This window comes from Molossus molossus, unplaced genomic scaffold, assembly GCF_014108415.1.
Source record: "Molossus molossus isolate mMolMol1 unplaced genomic scaffold, mMolMol1.p scaffold_m16_p_3, whole genome shotgun sequence".
NCBI lineage: Eukaryota > Metazoa > Chordata > Mammalia > Chiroptera > Molossidae > Molossus > Molossus molossus.
The window spans coordinates 117309301-117333198 of NW_023425366.1; the positions used below are offsets into that span (position 1 = coordinate 117309301).

Below are 23898 nucleotides of genomic sequence, written 5' to 3' on the forward strand. Positions count from 1 at the left end.
CCACACACAGTCCAGGCTCTCCCTCCCACCTGCACTCAGGCTGGGAACTGGCTCTTCGTGCATGAGTTCTTGTTCTGTCTGAGTTGCCCTGTGTGGGTCCTCCCCCTTTTGCCCCTTGCGTCCTAACACATCCCACCAACAGCCACCTGACTAGTAATTAGAAACCCCCACGGAAACCACTTCACTTGATTCTATTTGGAATTTCTTTTCTTTATACCCTAAGAATAACCTTGATCCCTTCTCCAAATGTCTAGAACATGTCACAGACTGGACTGGTCCTGAGGTCCAGCTTGGCAAGTCAGAACCTGCCAGGTTCATGGAGAAGGTGTCTGGTGGAGTGAACCCCTGGGAAGGGTTCTGTATCGTCTCACTTCTCATGTCGCAACTCTGCTGTTCTGGAAGGCCTTTCAGCGCTGATGGGTCAGAAATGAGGGGGTGTAGGGGAAAAGTTATGAATGTGATTGTTGGTGCAAGAAATCCTCTGATTCATTCGATTCTTTCAGCACATTTGGAGTCTCCACCCTGCGCCAGGCACCCGTTAGGAGTGGGTGATGCAGTGGTCAACAAGACAGACACTGTCTGGGGGGCAGGATTTGTTTGTTTCTAATTAGAGTATAATTTATGCACAAGAAAATACCAGTAAAATGTTCACCGGTTCCCCTGCCTTCAATGCACCTGTGAAACCTTGGAGAGGGGTCTCAATATCCCAATGAAGAATCATCCCCTCAGCTGCCTGTCTTGGGACCACCCAGACCTCCAAACCTTTATTTTTTTATTGTTGTTTTTTTTTTGAGAGAGAGGGAGAAAGAGACAGAAACATTGAAGTAAGAAGGAAACATCAATTGGCTGCCTCCTGCACACCCCCTTCTGGGGAATCGAGCCTGTAACCAGGCACGTGCCCTGACCAGGAAGCCAGCCGGGACCTCTCAGTCCATGGGATGATCCACTGAGCCATACCGGCCGGGCATGACCTCCGAACCTTTAAATCATCCAGGCGAATATGGATCTTTTCCACTGCCCTGTCCAGCACGATGTAATGATCCTTCATCGTCGCTACTTGGTGGCCCCAAATTCTCTGGAGCTCCTCCTCCTAAAAGGGGAAGACACAGATATCCAAGCCTTCTGCGTCTGAGGTCACCATGGGTGAGATGGGGCTTAAAGAGTGAACCATACCAATGTGTCTCCAACCTGCCATCTCCCCCCACCCCACCTGCCATCTTAACCACCACCTAGGACACTTACCCACACACTGGGAACCCTGCACCCGCTGGAGCAGTACGTGGGGCTGCAGGTGCCTTCTCAGACCCTTGCTGCCCCAGGCCCTTTCAGCTACAGGACAAATGCTCCACCTGGTCTGGGTCACAGACTCTGGTGTCAGCTTGCCTCACACCATCTTCTTAAAAGCTCTTTCTGCCCAGGACACTGACCTGCATCCTGGATTTCTGGAGCTTGCCAATCTTTTCTTGCAGTTTGTCTACTGTTACCCCAAGCTTGGAAGAGGATCCCATATGAGCTGAAAGCAAAGGAGGGGTGACTGTTGGGGGCAGAGATGAAGGAAGATGTTTTGTTTAGATCTCCACCTGCTTCTGTTATGAGATATCTGAGGCGGTGCTGTCCAGTGGAGAGAGATACTGTCCTGTGAGGTTGGGGGCCTTTGAGGTCGCTTAAATGTTTTTAGTAGTCACATTAAAAAAATCTAAAAAGCCCTGGCCGGTTTGGCTCAGCGGTTAGAGCTTCGGCCCACGGACCTGAGAGTCCCGGGTTCGGTTCCCGCTAAGGGCATGTACCTTGGTTGCAGTTTGTCCCAGGCCCCAGTTGGGGTCGTATGGATGGCAACCACTCGATGTGTCTCTTTCACACCGATGTTTCTCTCTCTCTTCCTCCCTCTCTATCTGAAGATAAATGCAAAAATGTCCTCGGTGAGAATAAAAAATAAAAAAAAATCTAAAAAGACGCAGGTGACATTAATTTTAATAAAATATTTTATTTAACCTAATATATCTAAAATAGTATCATTTAAATATGTAATCAAAATATTATTAATGAGCCCTGGCCGGTTTGGCTCAGCGGTTAGAGCATCAGCCCATGGACCAGAGAGTCCCGGGTTCAGTTCCTGCTAAGGCCTCGTACCTCGGTTGCAGTTTGTGCCTAGCCCTGGTTAGGGTAGTGCGGGTGGCAACCAGTCGATGTGTCTCTCTCACGCTGATGTTTTTCGCTCTCTCTTCCTCCCTCTCTCCCTCCCACTCTGAGAATAAATGCAAAAATGTCCTCAGGTGAGGATTTTTTTTGTGTGTTTTTTTTTTTTTTTTTTTAATCCTCATCCGAGGATATTTTTCCATTTTTTGTACAGATAGAGTGGGAGGGAGGGAGAGGAAGGGAGAGACAGACAGAAACATCGACGTGAAGGGACACATCGAGTGGCTGCCACCCGCACGACCAACCAGGGCCGGGGACAAACTGCAACCGAAGTACGTGCCCTTAGCGGGAACCGAACCCGGGTCTCTCCGGACCGCAGGCCGACGCTCTAACCGCTGAGCCAAACTGGCCAGGGCTCAGGTGAGGATTTTTAAAAAAATTATTAATGAGATAGTTTGTATTCTTGTTTCTGTACTAAGCCTTCAATGTCCACTATGCACTTCCCACTTAGAGCACATGTGAATTTGAACTCACCCCATTTCAAGTGCTCTACAGCTATGAGAGTCTCTAGTTGATCATATTAGACAGAATAGGCCCAGGGAAAACTCTCCAGAATTTACTCCCCTCCCCAAAATGACCTTGAGCAAAACTATGAAGTACCTTATTTATAAGTATGTTATTCATCACAAAATAAAAAGGAAGCTTTAACAAAAGAGGAGAGAGGTAAGAAAAAAAAAAAAAGTACGCTATATTCAGTTCCAGATGAGAGGCCAAGAACTAATGTACAGTACTGAACTAGGAATGCATGGAAAGTCGCAGCTGAAATATGTTTAGAACCTAACTATAGTTTTCTTAACAAAAATAACAGCTGGTCAGAGGTAGAATTTGGGCCATTTTGGCTTTACATTTTAAATTTAAATTCATCACTACCAGAATTTTAGCCATGCCCCAGTGTTCACTGATATCAGTGTGGTTCTTTGTAACTATGTGAAGTTCTACATTTTCTTTTCAACATTTGTGGAATAGCACTGCCCATCAGGAATGGTACTGCGCATGGGTTGAACTTCGGTTAATTCAACTATTGTACTTGGCAGAGAACAAAACAGCAAGATAATGATTTAAAGAGGGTAGAACCCTGGCCCATTTGGCTCAGTGGTTAGAGCGTCAGCCCATGGAGCAAAGAGTCACAGGTTTGATTCCTAGTCAAGGGCACGTATCTGGGTTGCAGGTGTGATCCCTGGCTCCATTCAGCATTGTGCAGAGGCAACCAACTGATGTGTCTCTCTCACATCAATGTTTCTCTCTCTCCCTCCCTCCCCTCCACTGTAAATATCAATGGAAAAAATATCCTTGGGTGAGGATTAAAATAGTAAGAAGAATAAGAATAAGAATAAGAATAAGAATAAGAATAAGAATAAGAATAAGAATAAGAATAAGAATAAGAATAAGAATAAGAATAAAGAGGGCAATGGCTCTCAGAGTGGATTCCCAGGCCAGCAGCATCAGCAGCATTTCCCCAGGAAGGGTTAGAAATGCACATTCGTTGTCCCCACCCCCACCCCCTTATTTATTATATATAGAGAGGAAGTGACAGGGAGAGAGAGATAGAAACATCGATGAGAGAGAACATCAACTGGCCGCTGCTTGCATCCCCCCACTGGGGACTGGGCCCACAACCTGGGCATGTGCCCTGACCGGGAATCGAACCAGTGACCTCTTGGTGCATGGGTCGATGTTCAACTACTGAGCCACACCAGCTGGACAGAAATGCACATTCTTATGCCCCAACCCATTCACTTGAGTCAGAAACTCTGGGGAGTGGGCCCCACAGCCTGTGCATCACCAAGCCCCCCTGGGGGTGCTGAGGTGAGCTCAAGGTTGTGAACTGCTAGAGTGGGCCACTGTGCCCCTTCATATGCCTCAGTGACCATATGCCCACTGTGGGTACGAAATGGGAGCATAAATCTACTGGTCCTACTACACCTCGAATGTTACTGAGATCTTTAAGGATCCGTATGTGTGCCAGGTAGTTGTTCCTAATCCCAAATGGACTGCTTCATCTGGGGGCTGTTCAGTGCTGTTGGACACTCTTCAGAATCTGGATTTATCAAAACATAGTACAGTAGTACAGTTTCTTATGGGCTGTTGAAGGGAGGTTTTCAAGAGTAATTCTGACATGCAATTTTCCTCTTGAAGCACCAACTGTAGGCTCTCCCTGCCCCTCTCTCCTAAGATAAGCCCTCACTGTACATGCATTGTAAAGAATAGACTAGACTAGTAAGAGGTTAATGCTTACACAAAAATAACGAATGGCGAATGGGTGAATGTAGATTTTGTTGGGACAGTTAAACAAAGGAGAGGAGGTACTTCTCGAAGTCCATGAAGTCCAAGAGCCCTTACCACGGTTCCCAGAGCCAGTCTAGGCCTACCTAGATAACTCATGCGCTGTTGCAGATTGGTTGACAGCTGGACAAACTCTTCTTTCAGGGAGTCGTGTCTAATGGGTATCTGGGCTATGTGGCCCATGGAATACTTGACGGCCTTCTTCTTGTCTTCAGGGGTCACAGCCTGTTTGGCAGCCAGCATGGCCTGGGACTGGACAGTGTCAGGAGGGATGAGGGTATACGGAGAAGAGAACAAGTCCTCGTAGTCCACCTCCGACAAGTCGTCCACCTCGTCCACCTCGGCCTCAGTGGTGGAGGAAAAGGAGGCTCTGGCCCCACGAGAAGACCCAGCACCCAAAGTGTCTGCAAAGACCCCTAAGGGCCCAGCTGCAGCCAAGGTCGATGCCACAGTAGCCAGTTTAGTGGCAGGGGCGTCCTTAACGGCCAAGGCTGCGGTCTCGGCTGCCTGGGCCGCTGAGGTGGCAGCAGCTGCGTAGGCGGCGGCGGCAGCAGCTGCAATGGCAGCAGTGGTTTTGATCCTCTGAAGGGCAGACCGGGGACCCTTAGGTGGTACTTCCTTTGGGGCCTCAGCCCTGAGGGGTCTATCCCGAGAGACTTTCTTGTAACGTAAATAATCTTCTGCCTGTTCTGAGACAGTTGGGAGCGGGTACATATCTTTCTGCTGAGAATGTGGCTGCAGTGCACGAGGCCAAGCCGAGCCGAATTCTGTGGCCGGCGGTGGGGCCCTGAAGGTCTGGGTGTGAGTGGACACGAAGCGTGATGGGTCTAAGCCAGGCTGGGAGTAACCTAAGCCGAAGAAAGGCCAAGCGCCAGGTACAGGAAAGCCTCTGAAAGGAGGCCAGATTCCTGGCAGCCCAGGCCAGAATTGTGGTGGTATGAACTGAGGGCCTGTGGCAGGCCCAGGCCCAGCAGCAGGCCCAGGTCCGGCAGCAGGCCCAGGCCCGGAGGAAGGTCCAGGTCCAGCGGCAGGCCCAGGTCCGGGGGCAGGTCCAGGTCCGGGGACAGGCCCAAGTCTGGGGGCAGACCCAGATCTGAACACAGGCCAAGGTGCTAGTGTGAATCCAGGTGTCAGACTGGGCCCCGGTGTAGGCCCAAGTGCAGTCATGGTCTCAGGCTCCGGCCCCGGCACAGAATCAGGCCCAGGTCCAGGTGCAGGACCAGGCTTGGGTTCTGGCTCAGGCTTGAGCACCTGAAGCTGACCCAAATCCTGGGCCCCTGTGAGTGGAACTGGCTCAGCAAACTCCTCCTCCTGTAGTTCCCTCGGGGCCTCATAACGCCAAACAGTCTCCAGAAACCTGGGGAGCTGGATGGCCTCTGAGACCTGGCTTTGACCAACACTTTCATATATATTGGTGGTCTGGGGACGTTCGGTCTCTGGGAACTGCTCTGCAACCTTCCACAGATCAGAATCGTCCAGCTGTTGTGAAGCAGCAGCTCCCTGTGGGAAAGTTCCCTGTGGAAAAGAGAGCCAGGCTGGCCAGGGTTGCACCAGTGCAGCTCAGAGGTCACCCTTCCTGCTCCCTCACACCTACTTCCCCCTCCTCTATCCTCCACTTACCGGAGTGAACAAGGCCTCATGGAGGCCACTCCAAAGTACCATGTCCTCAGTTTTGGGGAAAGTACGAATCTTGTTCTGGAGAATAGTCTGGGAGGTAAAGGACGGAGTTGAGAATGAGGGACGCGAACCTGGAGGGTGTGATACCCTTGGTTGGCTCCCTCGTCTACAATGCCCTCCACACTTCCAAATGAATGGGCCTTTTCAGATTGTGTTCCCCTTCTTACCCCTCCCTGTCCCCAGGAGGTCAGGGGGCCAGGAAGGGATGATAAGGCTGAGGCCCTCACCATGTCCCGTTGCAGCGCATTCATCTTCCGGGTCTGTCCTTTCATATCATCAAAGAAAGTGTCTACTTTTTCCTGGCGTATCTGTCAAATGAGCCAAACCCATGGGTCAGGAGTGTACGTTCTGGTCCCAGCCCTGCTTCTCCCACTGCTCAACTACAAGAGCATAGCACTAGATGACTAAGCACTGGAGAAGGAAGAAAAAGTGTTTCCCAGGGAGTGAAAAGGGGTAGAAAAGGGTTCCCTGGGCAAATAAGTTTGGGAAATGTTGGGCTTAAAAAGCATTCAATGGGTTTTTTGTGTTGCAGGACTTCTCAGAGCCTTTAATGGGCAAAAGTACATTAAGAATCTCCAAGGGGTGGGCTGAGGAGGCATTGTTTCTCTCTTTTTTTTTTTGGTACATGCCCCTAGGAAACCAAACCAGGGACTCTCAGGTCCGCAGGCCTATGCTCCAACCGTTGAGCCAAACTGGCCAGGGCTTTTTGTTTTTTGGCATTGTTTCTCAAATAGATTTGTCCAAGGGGCCCTTTAGTATTTTATGACAGTTTCCCAACAATGCTCTTTCTACTCAGATGGCATCTACCTAGCCCAAGACTGAAGTTCTCACAGTTGCCATGACAATAAAATGCATACACTGACCTGTGCATTGGGGATGATAACTAAATCATGCTATTTTGAGGCAAGTTGTAAAACCTCAGCCACAATACCAGTCTAGGGGTATGGAGACCTGGCTTCTGAGCCCAGCTCTGACTCCCCAGCTACAAACTGACACTTTAGAAATTCTGTCCTTCCACTTCATGGTAAAGAGTTAGAACATCCTGGATTGATGTCATTGTGGCCACAGAGGGAGCTAGTATGTAAGCCTATACTATGTTTATTCTACTTCTCAGTGTAAACAGAGCTTTCTAGAAGAAGAGGTGTTTTCTTTCTCCTAAAATGATGGAATGTAAGCCTGGAGTAGCCAAGACTTAGGGAGTACCTACCTACATGAATATGAAGCCAACCCAGAGGAAAATCATCACTCAGACAGAGGTATTGATATGGTATGAATACCTAGATCTAGCTGTACCTGAAGGCATTCCTGGACATTTTAGTGAATGAGGCAATAAATTATCTGATTTTACCAATCCAGAATGAACTAAGTTTCTGTCACAATGGTGTCCTAACACAGCAGGGTGAAGAGAATAGCATGGTGGAAGCCATGGAGAGTTCAGTGGGATGGGCCATGTGGCTGGGCCACGTCAGTCCACATCTCCTGACCACATGGCTATGTCCTTTGACTAAGAATGGGCTTTCTATATTTATTCTGTCACCCAGTCACCAGTGGTCTGAGCAGTATGGCTAGCTTGGAGGATGTTGGGGAGGGTCTACCTTTTCAAACATGTCCTTCAGCATGTCCACATCCTTCCTGAGGGTTTCAATGGTGACCTTGACTGCATAAATGTCTGTGAGCAAATCCTGCAGGGTGTTCATGGACTGAAGAGGGAGAGAGGAGAAAAAAAACACAAAGTTAGATGTGGCTTGGGGAGAAGGCAAGTAAAGTGAGGAAGCTCTCTGATGACTGCCGTGGTCCAAGAAGTCCTCTTGGCTTTCCGAAGGCCTAGGCTGGAACATATTAAGAGGCCAGCAAATAAAAGTTAAGTCAACAGTGCTCTGAGCTCTCAAATAGCCTAGGTGGGAAAGAGACAACCCTTTGTTTGAATGTATTCAGTAACCAGGAGTCACTCATTATGAAGCATCTCAAGCCCTTTGGTGGGAGCCACCAGAAATCAGCAAAGGAGTTATGATTAGATCTACATATTTTTTTAAACCCTCACCCAAGGATATATTTTTTAACTGATTTTAGGGAGAGAGAGAGAGAGAAATATCGATTTAAGAGAAACATCAATTTGTTGCCTCCCATATGCACCCAACTGGGGATCAAACCTGCAAACCAGGCATGTGCTCTGACCAGGCATTGAACTCTCAACCTTTTGGTGCAATGGATGATGCTCCAATGGACTGAGCCACTTGGCCAGGGTTTGATCTATCATTTATTTTTTGGTTAATCCTCACTCAAGGATATTTTTCCATTGATTTTTAGATAGAGTGGGAGGAGGAGGAGAGAGAGAGAAATATCGATGTGAGAGAGACACATCAATTGGCTGCCTCCCACATGACCCCAAATGGGAACAGAGAACAAACCTAAAACCCAGGTATGTGCCCTTGACTGGGAATCAAACCTACAACCCTTTGGTGCACAGGCCAACATTCTAACTATTGAGCAAACGGGCCAAGGCTGGATGTACATTTTTAAGGGGTCCTTCTGTCTGCAGTATAGATTGGTCCTGGGAGGACAACAGGGGAAGCTGGAAGACCAGTGAGGAAACTTCCAGGCAAGAGCTGATGAATGAAATGCTGGGCTCATAGCTCAGTTTCACCACTGACTGGAGCTGTTACTACATCTTTCTAAGTTTTTTATTTCTCAATCATAAAATAAATGTAGAAATGTGCTAACATAGCCCTGGCCGGTTTGGCTCCGCAGTTAGAGTGTCGGCCCATGGACCAGAGAGACCTGGGTTCAGTTACTGCTAAGGGCACATACCTCAGTTGCAGTTTTTACCTCTGACCCCAGTTTGGGTCATGTGGATGGCAACTATTTGATATGTCTCTCTCACATCAATATTTCTCTCTCTCTCTCCCTCCCTCCTGCTTTATCTGAAGATGAATGCAAAAATATCCTCAGGTGAGGATAAAAATAAATAAATAAAAAATAAAAAATGTGCTAATAGATATAAATGGTCTGGTGCATAGTCATTCAACTAATAAATAGCAAGATGGCAGAATTCCTTTTTTTTTCCCTCACTCAAGGACATTTTTCCATTTTTTGTTCAGTTAGAGTGGGAAGGAGAGAGTAAGAGAGAGAGAGAGAGAAACATTGACGTGAAAGGGACACATCGAGTGGCTGCCACCCACACGACCAACCAGGGCCGGGGACAAACCGCAACTGAGGTACGTGCCCTTAGCGGGAACCGAACCCGGGTCTCCCTGGACTGTAGGGGGACGCTCTAACTGCTGAGCCAAACCGGCCAGGGCTCCTTTTAAAAAATATTTTTTAAATTTAATCCTCACCTGAGAATATGTTTATTGATTTTTTAGAGAGAGGGGAAAGGGTAGAGAAAGAAAGAGAGAATAACATAGATCAGCCACTCCTCCCCACACACGACCACCCTGACTGGAAATCGAACCCACAACCTAGGCATGTGCCCTGACCAGGAATCAAACCTTTCAGTGCACAGGATGATGTTCCAACTAACTAAGCTACACTGGCCAGAGCCAGAAATCCTCCTTATTTGTAATTATATTAAATGCAAATGGATTAAGTTTTTCATTAAGTGGAAGGGATTGGTGGAATGAATAAGAAAACATGATCTAAACTCATGGTGTCTATAAGAGACATTCAAAGATGCAAACGGATTGAAAATAAAAGGATATGAAAAAATATACCATGCAGCCCTGGTGAGTAAGAATCACAGGTTTGATTCCCAGTCAAGGGCATTTACCTTGGTTGTGAGTTCAATCCCCAGCCCTGGTTGGGGTCATGTGAAAGGCAACCAACCAATGTATCTCTCTCATTCTCTCCCTCCCTCACTCCCACTCTATCTGGAAAAAAAAAAAAAAAAAAGGAAAAATATCCTCAGGTGAGTATTTAAAAAAAAGATATACCATGCAGTCCAGCTGGTGTGGCTCAGTGGTTGAGCGTCAACCCATGCACCAAGAGGTCGCCAGTTTTGATTCCTAGTCAGGGCACATGCCCAGGTTGTGGGTCCGATCCCCAGTGAGGGGCATGCAGGAGGTAGTCAACTGATGTTCTCGTTCATCCATGTTTCTCTCTCCCTCTCCCTCTCACTTCTTCTCTCTCTAAAAAGAATCAACTAAGGGGGAGGGGAGCATATGTGTGTGTGTGTGTGTGTGTGTGTGTGTGTGTGTATATATATATAATGTAAGCAGTATCCAAAAGAGAACTGGAGTGGCTATACAAAAGTCAAACAAAACAAACTTTAAGACAATAATTGTTACTAAAGAGAGGGACACTTCTAATGACAAGAGGGTCAATCCATCAGGAATACATAATTAGTAAAACATACATGCACCTAACAATGAAGCCCCAAAACACATGAAGCAAAAACTGACAGAACTGAAAAAAGTAGACAATTCAACAAGAATAGTTGGAGACTTCAATAGCTCATTTCCAATAATGGATAAAACAACTAGGCAGATCAGCAAGGAAATAGAAGATGTGAACAACACTGTAAACCAAGCAGACATAACAAACATCTATAGAAAACTCCACCCAACAATGGCAGAATACACATTCTTCTCAAGCACATGTAGAACATTCTGTAGGATAGACCATATGGTAGGCCATAAAAAAGCCTCAAGTTTAAAAAGGACTGAAATAATACAAAACATGTTCTCTGACCACAGTGGAAATAAATTAGAAATCAATAACAGAAGAAACTATTCGCAATTCACAAATATATGAAAATCAACATTCTCCTAAATAACTGATGGGTCAAAGAAAAAATCACAAAGGGAATTAGAAAACGCTTTGAGATGAATTAAAATTAAAATACATTACAAAAATTTATGGGATGCAGCTAAGAGAGATGTGACTTAGAGAAATGTGATTACATTAACAAAGAAAAAAGATATCATATCTATAGCCAAACTTTCCACCTTAAGACATTGGAAAAAGCAGAGCAAACTAAACCTAAAGCAAGCAAAAAATGATTTAATAAAGATTAGAGTGAAAACTAGTGAAATAGAGAATAGAAAAACCATAGAGGAAATCAATGAAACTAAAAACCTGTCCTTTTGGAAAGATCAACAAAATGAGCAAACCTTTAGCCTTACTGACCAAGAAAAAAAGAGAATACTCAAATTACTAGAATCAGAAATGAAAGAGGGAACATTACTATTGACCCTATGGAAATAAAAACAATCATAGCCCTGGCCGGTATGGCTCATTTGGTTGAAGTATCATCCCATTCAACGAAGGGTCATGGGTTTGATTCCTGGTCAGGGAACATATCCAGGTGACAAGTTGGATCCCTGGTTGGAACACTTATGTGAGGCAACTGATGGATGTTTCTCTCTTACATCAATGCTTCTCTCTCTCTCTCTCTTTCTCCCTTTCTCAAAAAACCAATAAAAACATACCCTCAGGTGAGGATTTAAAAAAATTAAAACAGCCCAGCCAGTGTGGCTCAGTGGTTGAGCATCGACTCATGCACCAAGAGGTAGCCCATTTGATTCCCGGTCAGGGCACATGCCCAAGTTGTGAGCCAAATCCCCGATGGGGGGCATGCAGGAGTCAGCCAATTGATGTTCTCTCTCATCAATATTTCTCTCCCTCTCTCCTTCTCCCTTCCTCTCTCTCTCAAATCAATAAAGAAAAAAAATTATAAAGGAATACTGTGAACAATTGTATGGCAACAAATTAGATAAGATAAGTTGGATGAAATAGACAAATTCCTAAAAAGACAAACTACCAAACCTGACTCAAAAAGAAATAAATAAGCTGGGGTGAGGGGGAGTGGGGAGGAGGGGGGTCAATGGGAGAAAAAAGGGGGGACATCTGTAATACTTCCAACAATAAAAATAAATAAACAAATAATCTGAAAAAACATAAAACGAGCCCTGGCTGGTTTGGTTCATTGGTTAGAGTATTGGCCCTTGGACCAGAGAGTCCCGGGTTCAGTTCCGATTAAGGGCATGTACCTCGGTTGCAGTTTGTCCCCAGACCCAGTTGGGGTTGTGTGGGTGGCAGCCACTCGATGTGTCTCTCTCACATCAATGCTTCTCTCTCTCTCTCTTCCTCTCTCCCTCCTGCTCTATCTGAGGATAAATGCAAAATGTCCTCGGGTAAGGATAAAAAAACAACAACAACAACCATAAAACATGTGACAAATTTGAAATAGTAGCACAGGCCCAGATAACTTCACCACTTAGTTCTGTCAAATAGTTGAAGAAGAATTAATACAAATTCTTCCAAAAATTAGAAAAATTTCAAGCTCATTTTATGAGGCTAAAATCAGACAAGGACATAACAAGAAAACTAGAATATGGATGCAAAAATCCTCAACAAAATACTAACAAACTGGATCCAGCAACATATAAGACAAATAACCCAATTGAAAATAAGCAAAGATCCAAATAGACATTTCTCCAAAGAAGACATACAAATGGCCAGTAAGCACATGAAAAGATGCTCAACATCATTAGCCATCAGGGAACTGCAACTCAAAATCACAATGAGATACCACTCTACACCCCCTAAGATGGTTAGAGTTAAAAGTCAGATGATAGTAAGTGTTGGTAAGGATGTGGAGAAACTGGAATCTTTACACATCGATGGTGGGAATATAAAATGATGTAGTCATTCTAGAAAACAGTGTGGCAGTTCTTCATAAGATTAAACAGTTAGCATATGACCCAGTAAGTCCACTCCTAGTGATATACCCAAGAGAAATAAAAACATAGGTCTATAAACTTGTACATGAATGTTTATAGCAGCTTCATTTATAGTAGCCCAAAAGAGGTAACAATCTAAATGTCAATCAACTGACGGATGCACAAAATATGACATACTCACAATATGGAATATTATTGTGAATGAAGTATTGATGCTACAAGGATGAATTATAGGAACATTATGCTAAGTGAAAGAAGGCAACTCTATAGAGACGGAAAGTAGATTAATGGTTGTTTATGGTTGGAGTGGAGTGAAGACTGAGGGAACAGAGTGGTGATAACTAAAGGGTATAGGGCAGTGGTGATAACCTCATGTTGTGGTGACCCCCAACCATAAAATTATTTTTGTTGCTACTTCATAATTGTAATTTTGCTACTGTTATGAATCGCCATTGGAAATATGTGTTTTCTGATGGTCTTAGGCGACCCCTGTGAAAGGGTCGTTCAACCCCCAAAGGGGTCACGACCCACAAGTTGAGAACCACTGGTATAGGTTGAGGTGATGAAAATATTTAAATTCTAAAATTGACTGGGGTGATGATTGTATATATTGAATTCTTTATTATCTTTGAATATAATAAAAACCATTGAATTGTATACTCTTTACATGAGTGAATTGTATGGTATATCAGTTCTCTCTCAATAAAGCTGATTGATAAGTAAATAAACAAATAGCACCCCATGTTCTTGGATTGGAAGACTTCCCAAATTGATCTACAAATTTAGCTCAATCCCTATGCCAGCTGGTTTTTTGGTGGTTTTTTTGTTGTTGCAGAAATTGACAACCTGATCCTAAATTCATATGAAAATGAAGGGACTCAGAATCATCAAAGCATCTTGAAAAAGAATAAAGTTGGAGGATACTCACTTTCTGACATCAAAACTCTACAAAGTCATAGTAAGAGCACTAGCCAGTTTAGCTCAGCAATTAGAGCATTGGCCCACGGGCCAAAGAGTCTTGGGTTCGATTCTGGTCAAGGGCATGTACCTCAGTTGCGGTTCCTCCTCAGCCCTGGTCAGGGTCCTGTGGGAGGCAGCCAATTGATGTGTCTCTCTCATGTTGATGTCTCTCTGTCTCTCTCCCTCCCACTCTATCGGAAGATAAATGGAAAAATATCCTCAAGTGAGGATAAAAAAATCATATATATATATATATATATATATATATATATATATATATACACACACACACACACACACACATCCATCCATCCTCGAATGAGGATCTTATTTTTTATTTTTATTTATTTTTTCTATTAATTTATTTTTGTTACAGATGTTTCTCCTTTTTTTCCCCATTGATACCCTCCTCCCCATCCCTTCCTCCCTGTCCCCAGCTTTGTTGTCCGTGTCCATTGGTTATGCATACATGCATATAAGTTCTCTGGTTTATCTCTTCCCTCCCCCCCAAACCCCTCTTCTGAGGGTTGTCAGTCTGTAGCCTACTTCCACGTTTCTGGGTCTACCGTATTCCTCAGACTGTTATGTTCATTATATTCCGTATATAAGTGAGATCATGTGGTATTTGTCTTTTTCTGCTTGGCTTATTTCACTTAGGATAATACTTTCCAGGTCCCTCCATGTCATCTCAAAGGATAAGAGATCTTTCTTTCTTACAGCTGCATAGTACTCCATTGTGTATATGTACCACTGCTTTTTTATCCATTCGTCTACTGATGGACACTTGGGCTGTTTCCAGATCTTAGCTACTGTAAATAGTGCTGCTATGAACATGGGGGTACATATATTCTTTCTGATTGGTGTTTCAGGCTTCTTAGGATATATTCCTAGAAGTGGGATCACTGGGTCAAATGGCAATTCAATTTTTAATTTTTTGAGGTAACACCATAGTGTTTTCCATAGTGGCTGCACCAGTCTGCATTCCCATCAGCAGTGTACTAGAGTTCTCTTTTCTCCACACCCTTGCCAACACTTGTTGTTTGATAATTCGCTGATGGTGGCCATTCTGACAGGTGTGAGGTGATACCTCATTGTTGTTTTAATTTGCATCTCTCTGATGATTAGTGATGTTGAGCATTTCTTCATATGTCTCTTGGCCATTTGTATGTCCTGTTTGGAGAGGTGTCTACTTAGCTCCTCCCCCCTTTTTTTTTTTTTTTTTTTATCCTCACCCGAGGACATTTTTCCATTTTTTGTACAGACAGAGTGGGAGGGAGAGAGAGGAAGAGAGAGAGAGTGAACCAAGGTACATGCCCTTAGCGGGAACCGAACCCGGGTCTCTTCGGACCGCAGGTGGACGCTCCAACCGCTGAGCCAAACCGGCCAGGGCTCCTCCCATTTTTTAATTGGGTTCTTTGTCTTCCTTTTGTGGAGTTGTATGAGTACTCTATATATTTTGAAAATTAACCCCTTATCTGATGTATCATTGGCAATGATGCTCTCCCATACAGAGGGTTGCCTTTCTATTTTGATGGTTGTTTCTTTTGCTGTGCAGAAGCTTTTTAGTTTGATGTAGTCCCATTTGTTCATTTTCTCCTTTGTTTCTGTTGCCTTAGGTGATGTATCAGTGAAAATTCTGCTGCGTATGATGTCCGAAATTTTGTTGCCTACATTTTCTTCTAGGATTTTTATGGATTCACAGGTCACATTTAAGTCTTTTATCCATTTTGAGTTTATTTTTGTGTGAGGTGTAAGTTGATGGTCTAGTTTCATTTTTTTGCATGTAGTTGTCCAATTTTCCCAACAACATTTATTAAAAAGGCTGTCTTTGCTACATTGTATGCTGTTGCCTCCTTTGTCAAATATTAATTGAGCATAATGTCTTGGGTCCATTTCTGGGTTCTCTGTTCTGTTCCACTGGTCTATATGCCTGTTCTTGTGCCAGTACCAGGCTGTTTTGATTACAGTAGCTTTGTAGTATAACCTGATATCAGGTATTGTGATCCCACCTACTTTGTCCTTCTTTTTCAAGATTGCTGTGGCTATTTGGGGTCTTTTTTGGTTCCATATGAACTTTTGAAGTATTTGTTCTAGTTCTGTGAAATATGTTGCTGGTATTTTGATGGGGATTGCATTGAATCTATAGATTGTTTTGGGTAATACGGACATTTTCATGATGTTAATTCTTCCAATCCATGAACAAGGTATGTGCTTGCACTTTTTTATATCTTCCTCTATTTCTTTTTTTCAATGTCTTGTAATTGTTTGCAAATAGGTCTTTTACTTATTTGGTTAAATTCATTCCTAGGTATCTTAATTTTTTTTGCTGCAATGGTAAATGGGATTATTTTTTGGTTTCTCTTTCTGTGGCTTCATCATTGGTGTATAAGAACGCCGTAGACTTCTTGATATTAATTTTGTATCCTGCTACATTGCCAAATTCATTTATTAAGTCTAGTAGACTTTTAATGGACTCTTTAGGGTTTTCTATGTATAATATTATGTCATGTGCAAATAATGACAGTTTCACTTCCTCCTTTCCGATTAGCATCCCTTTTATTTTGTCTTCCTGTCTGATTGTTGTGGCTAAGACTTACAGTACTATGTTAAATAAGAGTGGCAAAAGTGGGCATCCCTGTCTTGTTCCTGTTCTTAAGGGAAATGCTTTTAGTTTTTGCCCATTGAGTATAATATTGGCTGTAGGTCTTTCATATATGGCCTTTATTATGTCGAGATATGATCCCTCTATTTCAACACTGCTGAGTGTTTTTATCAGAAATGGGCGCTGGATTTTGTTGAGTGCTTTTTCAGCGTCTATTGACATGATCACGTGGTTTTTATTCTTCATTTTGTTTATGTGGTGTATCACATTTATTGATTTGCGAATATTGTACCAGCCTTGCATCCCTGGGATGAATCCCACTTGGACATGATGAATAATTTTTTGATGAATTGCTGGATCTGATTTGCTAGTATTTTGTTCAGGATTTTGGCGTCTATGTTCATCAGGGATATTGGCCTGTAGTTTTCTTTCTTTGTAGTGTCTTTTTCTGGTTTTGGAATTAGAATTATGCTGGCCTCATAAAATGAGTTTGGAAGTCTTCCTTCTTCTTGAATTTTTTGAAATAGTTTGAGGAGAATGGGTATTAGTTCTTTTTTGAATGTTTGTTAAAACTTCCCTGAAGCCATAGAGCCTGGGCTTTTGTTTGCAGGGAGAGTCTTGATTACCTCTTCAATTTCTTCTGTTGTTATTGGTCTGTTCAAGTTTTCCATCTCTTCCTGGTCCAGTTTTGGGAGACTATGTGTTTCTAGAAATTTGTCCATTTCGCTTAGATTGTTGAATTTGTTACCATATAATTGTTCATAGTATTTGTTAACGATCCTTTGTATTTCTGTGGTGTCAGTTGTTACTTCTCCTCTTTCATTTCTGATTTTGTGTATTTGGGTTCTCTCTCTTTGTTTCTTGGTGAGTCTAGCTAAGGGTCCATCAATCTTGTTTATCTTTTCAAAAAACCAGCTCTTTGTTTCATTGATCCCTTGAATTGTTTTGTTTTGTTTTGTTTTTGTCTCTATGTCATTTATTTCTGCTCTGATCCTTACTATTTTCTTCCTTCTACTTGCTCTGGGGTTTTCTTTTTGTTTGCCTTCTAGTTAAGTTGTGAGGTTAGATAGTCTATTAGAAAATTTTCTTTCTTTCTTTCTTTTTTTGGTACATGCCCCTAGCAGGAACCAAACCCCGGACTGTCTGGTCCATAGGTTGATGCTCCAACCACTGAGCCAAACCAGCCTGGGCTAGAAATTTTTCTTGTTTCTTGAGGTAGGCCTGTAGTGCTATGAACTTCCTTCTCAGAACTGCTTTCGCTGCATCCCATAGATTTTGTGTTGTTGTGTGTTCATTTTCATTGGTTCCAGGAAGTTTTTAATTTCTTCCTTGATCTCCTTGATAACCCATTCCTTATTTAATAACATGCTATTTTGCTTCCATGTGTTCAAATGTCTTTGCATTTTCTTGTTGCAATTGATTTCTAGTTTCATGCCATTGTGATCTGAGAAGATGCTTGATATGATTTCAATCTTCTTGAACTTGTAGAGAGTTAGTTTGTGTTCTAACATGTGGTTTATCTTTGAGAATGTCCCATGTGCACTTGAGAAGAATGTGAATTTTGTAGTTTTGGGGTGTAATTCTTTGTAGATATCTATTAAATTCATTTGGTCTAGCACTTCATTTAGAGTCTCTGTGTCCTTGCTAATATTTTGTCTAGATCTATCCAGTGATGTCAGCAGGGTGTTGAAGTCCCCTGCTATGATTGTATTGCTGTTGATTTCTTTTTTAAAGTCCTCCAGAAGATTTTTAATATATTTTGGTGTTCCTCTATTGGGTGCTTATATGTTTACCAAGTTTATATCTTCCTGTTACAGATCCTTTCAATATTATGTAGTGGCTTTCTTTTTTTTTTTTTAAATCCTCACCTGAGGACACTTTTCCATTTTTGGTTCAGGTAGAGTGGGAGAGAGAGAGGAACAGAGAGAGAAGGAGAGAAACATCGACGTGAAAGGGACACATCGAGTGGCTGCCACCCGCATGACCAACCAGGGCCAGGGACAAACTGCAACCGAGGTACATGCCTTTAGCGGGAACCGAACCCGGGTCTCTCCGGACCACAGGCCAACGCTCCAACCGCTGAGCCAAACCGACTAGGGCTGTAGTGGCTTTCTTTATCTCTAGTTATGACCTTCATTTTGAAATCTATTTTATCAGATATGAGTATTGCTACTCCAGCTTTTTTTCCCTTTCCATTTGCTTGAAAGATTTTTTTCCATCCCTTCACTTTCAACCTATGTGAGTCTTTTGTTGTGAGGTGTGTCTCTTGTAAACAACATATGTATGAGTCATGCTTTCTTAACCAATCAGCTACCCTGTGTCTTTTTATTGGAGCATTCAACCCATTTACATTTAAGGTGATTATTGATATGTACTTATTTATTGCCATTTTTGTTTAGTGTGGTTCTATTTTTCTTCCTATTTTTTCTACTAATTACAGCAGTCCTTTTAACATTCTTGCAGTGATGGTTTGGTGCTAATGTATTCCCTTAGCCTTTTTTTTTTTTGTCTGGGAAGCTCTTTTTTGACCTTCTATTTTGAATGATAGCCTTGCTGGGTAGAACAGTCTTGGATTCAGATCCTTGTTTTTCATGACCTTGGTTACTTCATGCCATTCCGTTCTGGCCTATAGTGTTTCTGTTCAGAAGTCAGCTTATAGCCTTATGGGGTTTCCTTTGTAGGTAACCTGTTGCTTATCTCTTGCTGCCTTTAGGATTCTCTCTTTGTCTTTCATTTTTGGCATTGTATTTTATTTTTATTTTTTTAATCCTCACCCGAGGACATTTTTCCATTTTTGTTCAGATAGAGTGGGAGGGAGAGAGAGGGAGAGAGAGAGAGAGAGAGAGAGAGAGAGAGAGAGAGAGAGAAACATTGATGTGAAAGGGATACATCGAGTGGCTGCCATCCGCACTACCTACCAGGACTGGGGACAAACTGCAACCAAGGTACGCGCTCTTAGCAGGAATTGAACCTGGGTCTCTCTGGACTGCAGGCTGATGCTCTAACAGCTGAGCCAAATCGGCCAGGGATAATTTTTGGCATTTTAATTACTACATGTCTTGGCGTGGGCCTGTTTGGGTTCTTCTTAGTTGGGGCTCTCTGTGCTTCTTAAACTTGAATGCCTTCTTCCTTCACCAAATTAGGGAAGTTTTCTGTCACTATTTCTTCAAATATATTCTCTAACCCTTGCTCATTTTCTTCTTCTTCAGGGACTCCTATGATGCAAATATTATTACGTTTCCAGTTACCCCACAGTTCTCTTAAACTGTCTTCCTGTTTTTTAATTGTTTTTTCCTTTTGGTTTTCTGATTGGTTGATTTGTTTACCCTGTTTTCTAATTCACTGATCCAGTCTTCAGCTTCCTCTATTCTGCTGTTTAATTCTTCCAATGTGTTCTTTATTTCTGCTATGTCATTCTTCATTTCTTCTTGGTTGTTTTTAATTTTCAGTTGGTTGATTTTCAATGTTTCTATGTCTTTACTTACGATGTTGATGTCCTTACTCATGCTGTTGAGCTTCCTCAAGATCATGGCTCTGATTCTAGCTCTGTTAACTTGCTTAACTGCATTTTTTGTTGTTGTTCAGATAGAGTGGGAGGGAGAGAGAGGAAGAGAGAGAGAGAGGGAAACATCGATGTGAAAGGGACACATCGAGTGGCCGCCACCAGCACAACCAACCAGGGCCAGGGACAAGCTGCAACCGAGGTACATGCCTCTAGTGGGAACCGAACCTGGGTCTCTCCGGACCGCAGACCAAAGCTCCAACCACTGAGCCAAGCCAGCCAGGGTGCTTAACTGCATTTCATTTATCTCATCTTTGGTAGAGGTCTCTTGTTCTTTCATTTGGGATTTGTTATTTTGTTTCACCATTTTGGCTATCTCAGTGGGTTTTGGAGCCTGGCAAATTTTCCCTGTGGGTGTTGGTGTTTTGCTGTTTTTGGCTCCCTCTACTGGGTTTGGATGAGCGTGGGAGGACCCACGTTAAACACCACTGTCAAGTCTCACTTTCCTGGGTAGAGTTGCAAGCCCAGGAATGGTTTAGTTATCCTCTAGCTTTTTGCTTGGAGGCTATTAGTTGTGGTTTATTGAAGAGCCTTGGGTTCTCAGTTGAATGGAAAACTCCCTCGGGTGTTCAGCATAAGAGGATTTCCCAAGGGTGGGGCAGATGCTGATTGTTAGTGAGCCTCAATTTGCATTTCAATGGCCCACAAGGTGGGGTTGAATCACAGAGGGTAGGGCCACTGCCTCTTCCCAGAGCCCTGGGAAGGAGTAAGATGACCACCGTCCTGCGTGGCCGAAACTCAGCAAAAGCTCTGAGTGCCCTCCGAATCCCAAGTGTCCCCACACAGTTCCAGTCCAGTCACCCTCCCTCTGCCGGAGCCCAAGGTGAGTGGCTGTGGCTGTTTTAGCCTCCATCCCGGCTCTGCACTGCTGAGCTGCCGACCATGAGCTCCCAGCCCCCTCTCGCACCTCCGTGGTCCTACCAGGACTCGTCAGTGTCCCTGGTTATATGGTCCTCCAAGCTGCTTTTCTGTTGCTTTTTTCTGACGATTTGTTTTTATTTTAGTTGTAATTCCACTTTGTCCTGGGAGACGGTCTGTGTAGCTTCCTTCCGTTCACTCCGCTGCCATTTTGGAATCTTCTCGAGTGAGGATTTAAAAAAATATATTCCTTTTCTGGCTATGAAAATATCCTAAATTTGACTGTGATAGTTGCAAAACTCCTTGAATATACTGAAACCACTGAACTTTATACTTAAGTTTTTTATTGAGGTATAGTTGACATACATTATATGACTGTACATGTTAAATAGATGCATTTTTTGGTATGTGGAATATATCTCAATAAAGCTGTCAAATATAGCATTTTTGTTTTAAAAACAACTGGGGGAAATCTCAACCTGTGGATCACGACCCCTTTGGGGGTCGAAAGACCCTTTCACAGGGGTCGCCTAAGACATAACAGTAGCAAAATTATAGTTATGAAGTAGCAAGGAAAATAATTTTATGGTTGGGGGTCACCACAACATGAGGAACTGTATTAAAGGGTCGCAGCATTAGGAAGGTTGAGAACGACTGGATTGGATAGTATTCAGGAGTTATTGTTAATTTTGTTGGGAGTGATAATGAAATGATAATTTTGTTAGGAGTGATCATGGGATGGGTTTTATAAATCCTTATCTGCTATAGACGGAAAATGCTCTGCAGTGAACTCTGTAAGGTCCAGACCCCTCACCAATGCATGGATGCTTCCTTCTCCCCATCTCTCCAGGGGTAAACAGAGGACCAAATTAGCCCTGGCGGTTTGGCTCAGCGGTTAGAGCGTCGGCCTGCGGTCTGGAGAGACCCGGGTTCGGTTCCCGCTAAGGGCGCGTACCTCGGTTGCAGTTTGTCCCCGGCCCTGGTCGGTTGTGTGGGTGGCAGCCACTCGATGTGTCCCTTTCACGTCGATGTTTCTCTCTCTGTTCCTCTCTCTCCCTCCCACTCTACCTGAACAAAAAAATGGAAAAATGTCCTCGGATGAGGATAAAAAAAAAAAAAAAACTCACTGCCTGGCCCTGGCCAGTTATCTCAGTGGTTAGAGCATTGGCCCTTGGAACAGAGTCCCAGGCACATACCTCAGTTGCAGTTTGTCCCTGATCCTGGTTGGAATCGTGTGGGTGGCATCCACTTGATGTGTCTCTCTCACATCGATATTTCTCTCTCTCTTCCCCCCCCCCCCCTCCTGCTCTGTCTGAAGATAAATGCAAAAATGTTCTCGGGTGAGGATTAAATACATACATACATACATACATAAAATCACTGCCTGGAAGATTCAGGTGGAGTCTGGGAACCTGCAATTCTGGTAAAGGCCCCCAGGCCCAGTCTGCTTCTCACAAGCCTGGGGACATGGCCTGAACTCAGTGCGGGTGTGGTAGGCAGTTAGACAGATAAGATCAGAGCAAGGACAATAGGCCAGGTACAGAAGGTCACCAGGGTAGAAAGCCTTGGATGCCTAACAACAGGCAAAACTGGGAAAACAAGGACCTCGCCCCCAGGGTGACCTTTCCTCCCTTAGCTTATGGCTGGTCAGTGCAGTTTAGACCCCTGACCTTCTGTATCACTAGTCATGCATTTTGGACCCTCCCCTGAACTTTCCTCCCTGGGCATGTCTTCCAGGTTAGACCCCCTTAGAGGAGAAACAAACAAGGGGACTGGAGAATAGTCCTTAAACATTAGCCCCCAAGACAATGAGGTTCTGACTCATATCAAATACATCTAGGCCTCAGTTGTGTTTCATCCCCAGGGCCAGAAAAGCAGCAAAACCAGACGTGCCACCCATGGCTGACTTCAGGACCAACCGCATTTATTAATGACCCCCAGCCCTGGCAGTGACCAATCAATCAGTGGAGACCACAACCCTGAAAGGGCACACCTGAAAGCTGATAGGCTATTGAGACCCTCCCCTGGGATTTCCACTAAAATCTCCACCCTTAAAAGCCCTTAGGATGGAGGACCCTGCACTCTATCCTAGCATGCCCTCCCTTCCCCCCTCCTTCTCCCCACTCCAGGTGAATTTTCCTTGCCTCTCCCTTTCTTCTAAGCTGCAAGGGCCCCTCTTCTTTTGCCTCTGTAATTTATTTCCTAAAGCCCACTTCTACCTTTATGACTTTCTAAATAAAGTGTCTCTTACATTTTGAGTCTTGACTCTGAATTCTTTCCTATCCAGAATGCAAGTACAGAGGCTGCTGAACTGAGGTCCAGTCTGACCCAACCGGTCTAACACCTGGTGCCAGTTCTAGCCACAGCCGACAGAAGGACACTGGGGAAAGGTCAAAGTCTAGACTGTTGCTGTGACAATAAGCTGGAAGGGTCCACATGGCCCCTCAGACCACAGTTAGGGTTTGGATTGAGCCATATTCAGGGGAAGTGAGCCCAGAAAGCCGCTCACTCTGGAGGTGGACCCCAAGATGTGTGGGACCCCTGCAGGCACTCACGGCTGGATTTTCAGACTTGCACCCCCTCTGTCTCTCACTCTCTGTTTCTCTGAAGAGGGCTCTCAGAATGTAGATTCAGGTTGGGGGCCCAGGACTCATATGAGGCCTGGAAGAGACCAAAAAAGGGGTTCAAGGCAAACACCCACTCAGACAACCAGCTTGACTGATCTACGTGGCCACAGTGGCCAGAGCTGTGGGAAACGGGAATGCTAACGCCGCTTCTCTTCCAGGCAGACCTAGGAATGCAACAGCTCTTCCTGGGACTCTGGGAAGGGTGCTGCCGACCTACAAAATTCATTACCATTATTGCAGCAACCCTGATTTTCTAGATCCCCACAGTGTCTTCTATACCCTTAAACTTTGTTATGAAACTCTCAAAAACCAATAAAAATTTAAAATCATTTTAATTGTGAGATATATAGTAGGAGTTTGGGGTTGGGGGAGTGTGTGGTAAATAGAAACATGGGCCCCTTCCCATGCTCCAGCTCCCCCTCTCACCCTGGGGGAACATGGGGAAGGCCATCT

The 23898-nt window shown here is 44.0% G+C and overlaps 1 protein-coding gene across 1 annotated transcript in view; it reads right to left on the reverse strand.

The window, feature by feature from the left end:
- Window positions 1-23898, reverse strand: part of CUNH16orf96 (chromosome unknown C16orf96 homolog) — a 46250-nt gene that overhangs the window by 16757 nt on the left and 5595 nt on the right. Inside the window, exons 2-7 of the mRNA XM_036280107.1 lie at window positions 7752-7856; window positions 6384-6464; window positions 6100-6186; window positions 4566-5994; window positions 1428-1513; window positions 980-1090 (exon numbers count right to left, since the gene is read on the reverse strand). Coding sequence (XP_036136000.1) covers window positions 980-1090; window positions 1428-1513; window positions 4566-5994; window positions 6100-6186; window positions 6384-6464; window positions 7752-7856 — 1899 coding nt within the window. The remainder of the gene's footprint in view (window positions 1-979; window positions 1091-1427; window positions 1514-4565; window positions 5995-6099; window positions 6187-6383; window positions 6465-7751; window positions 7857-23898) is intronic.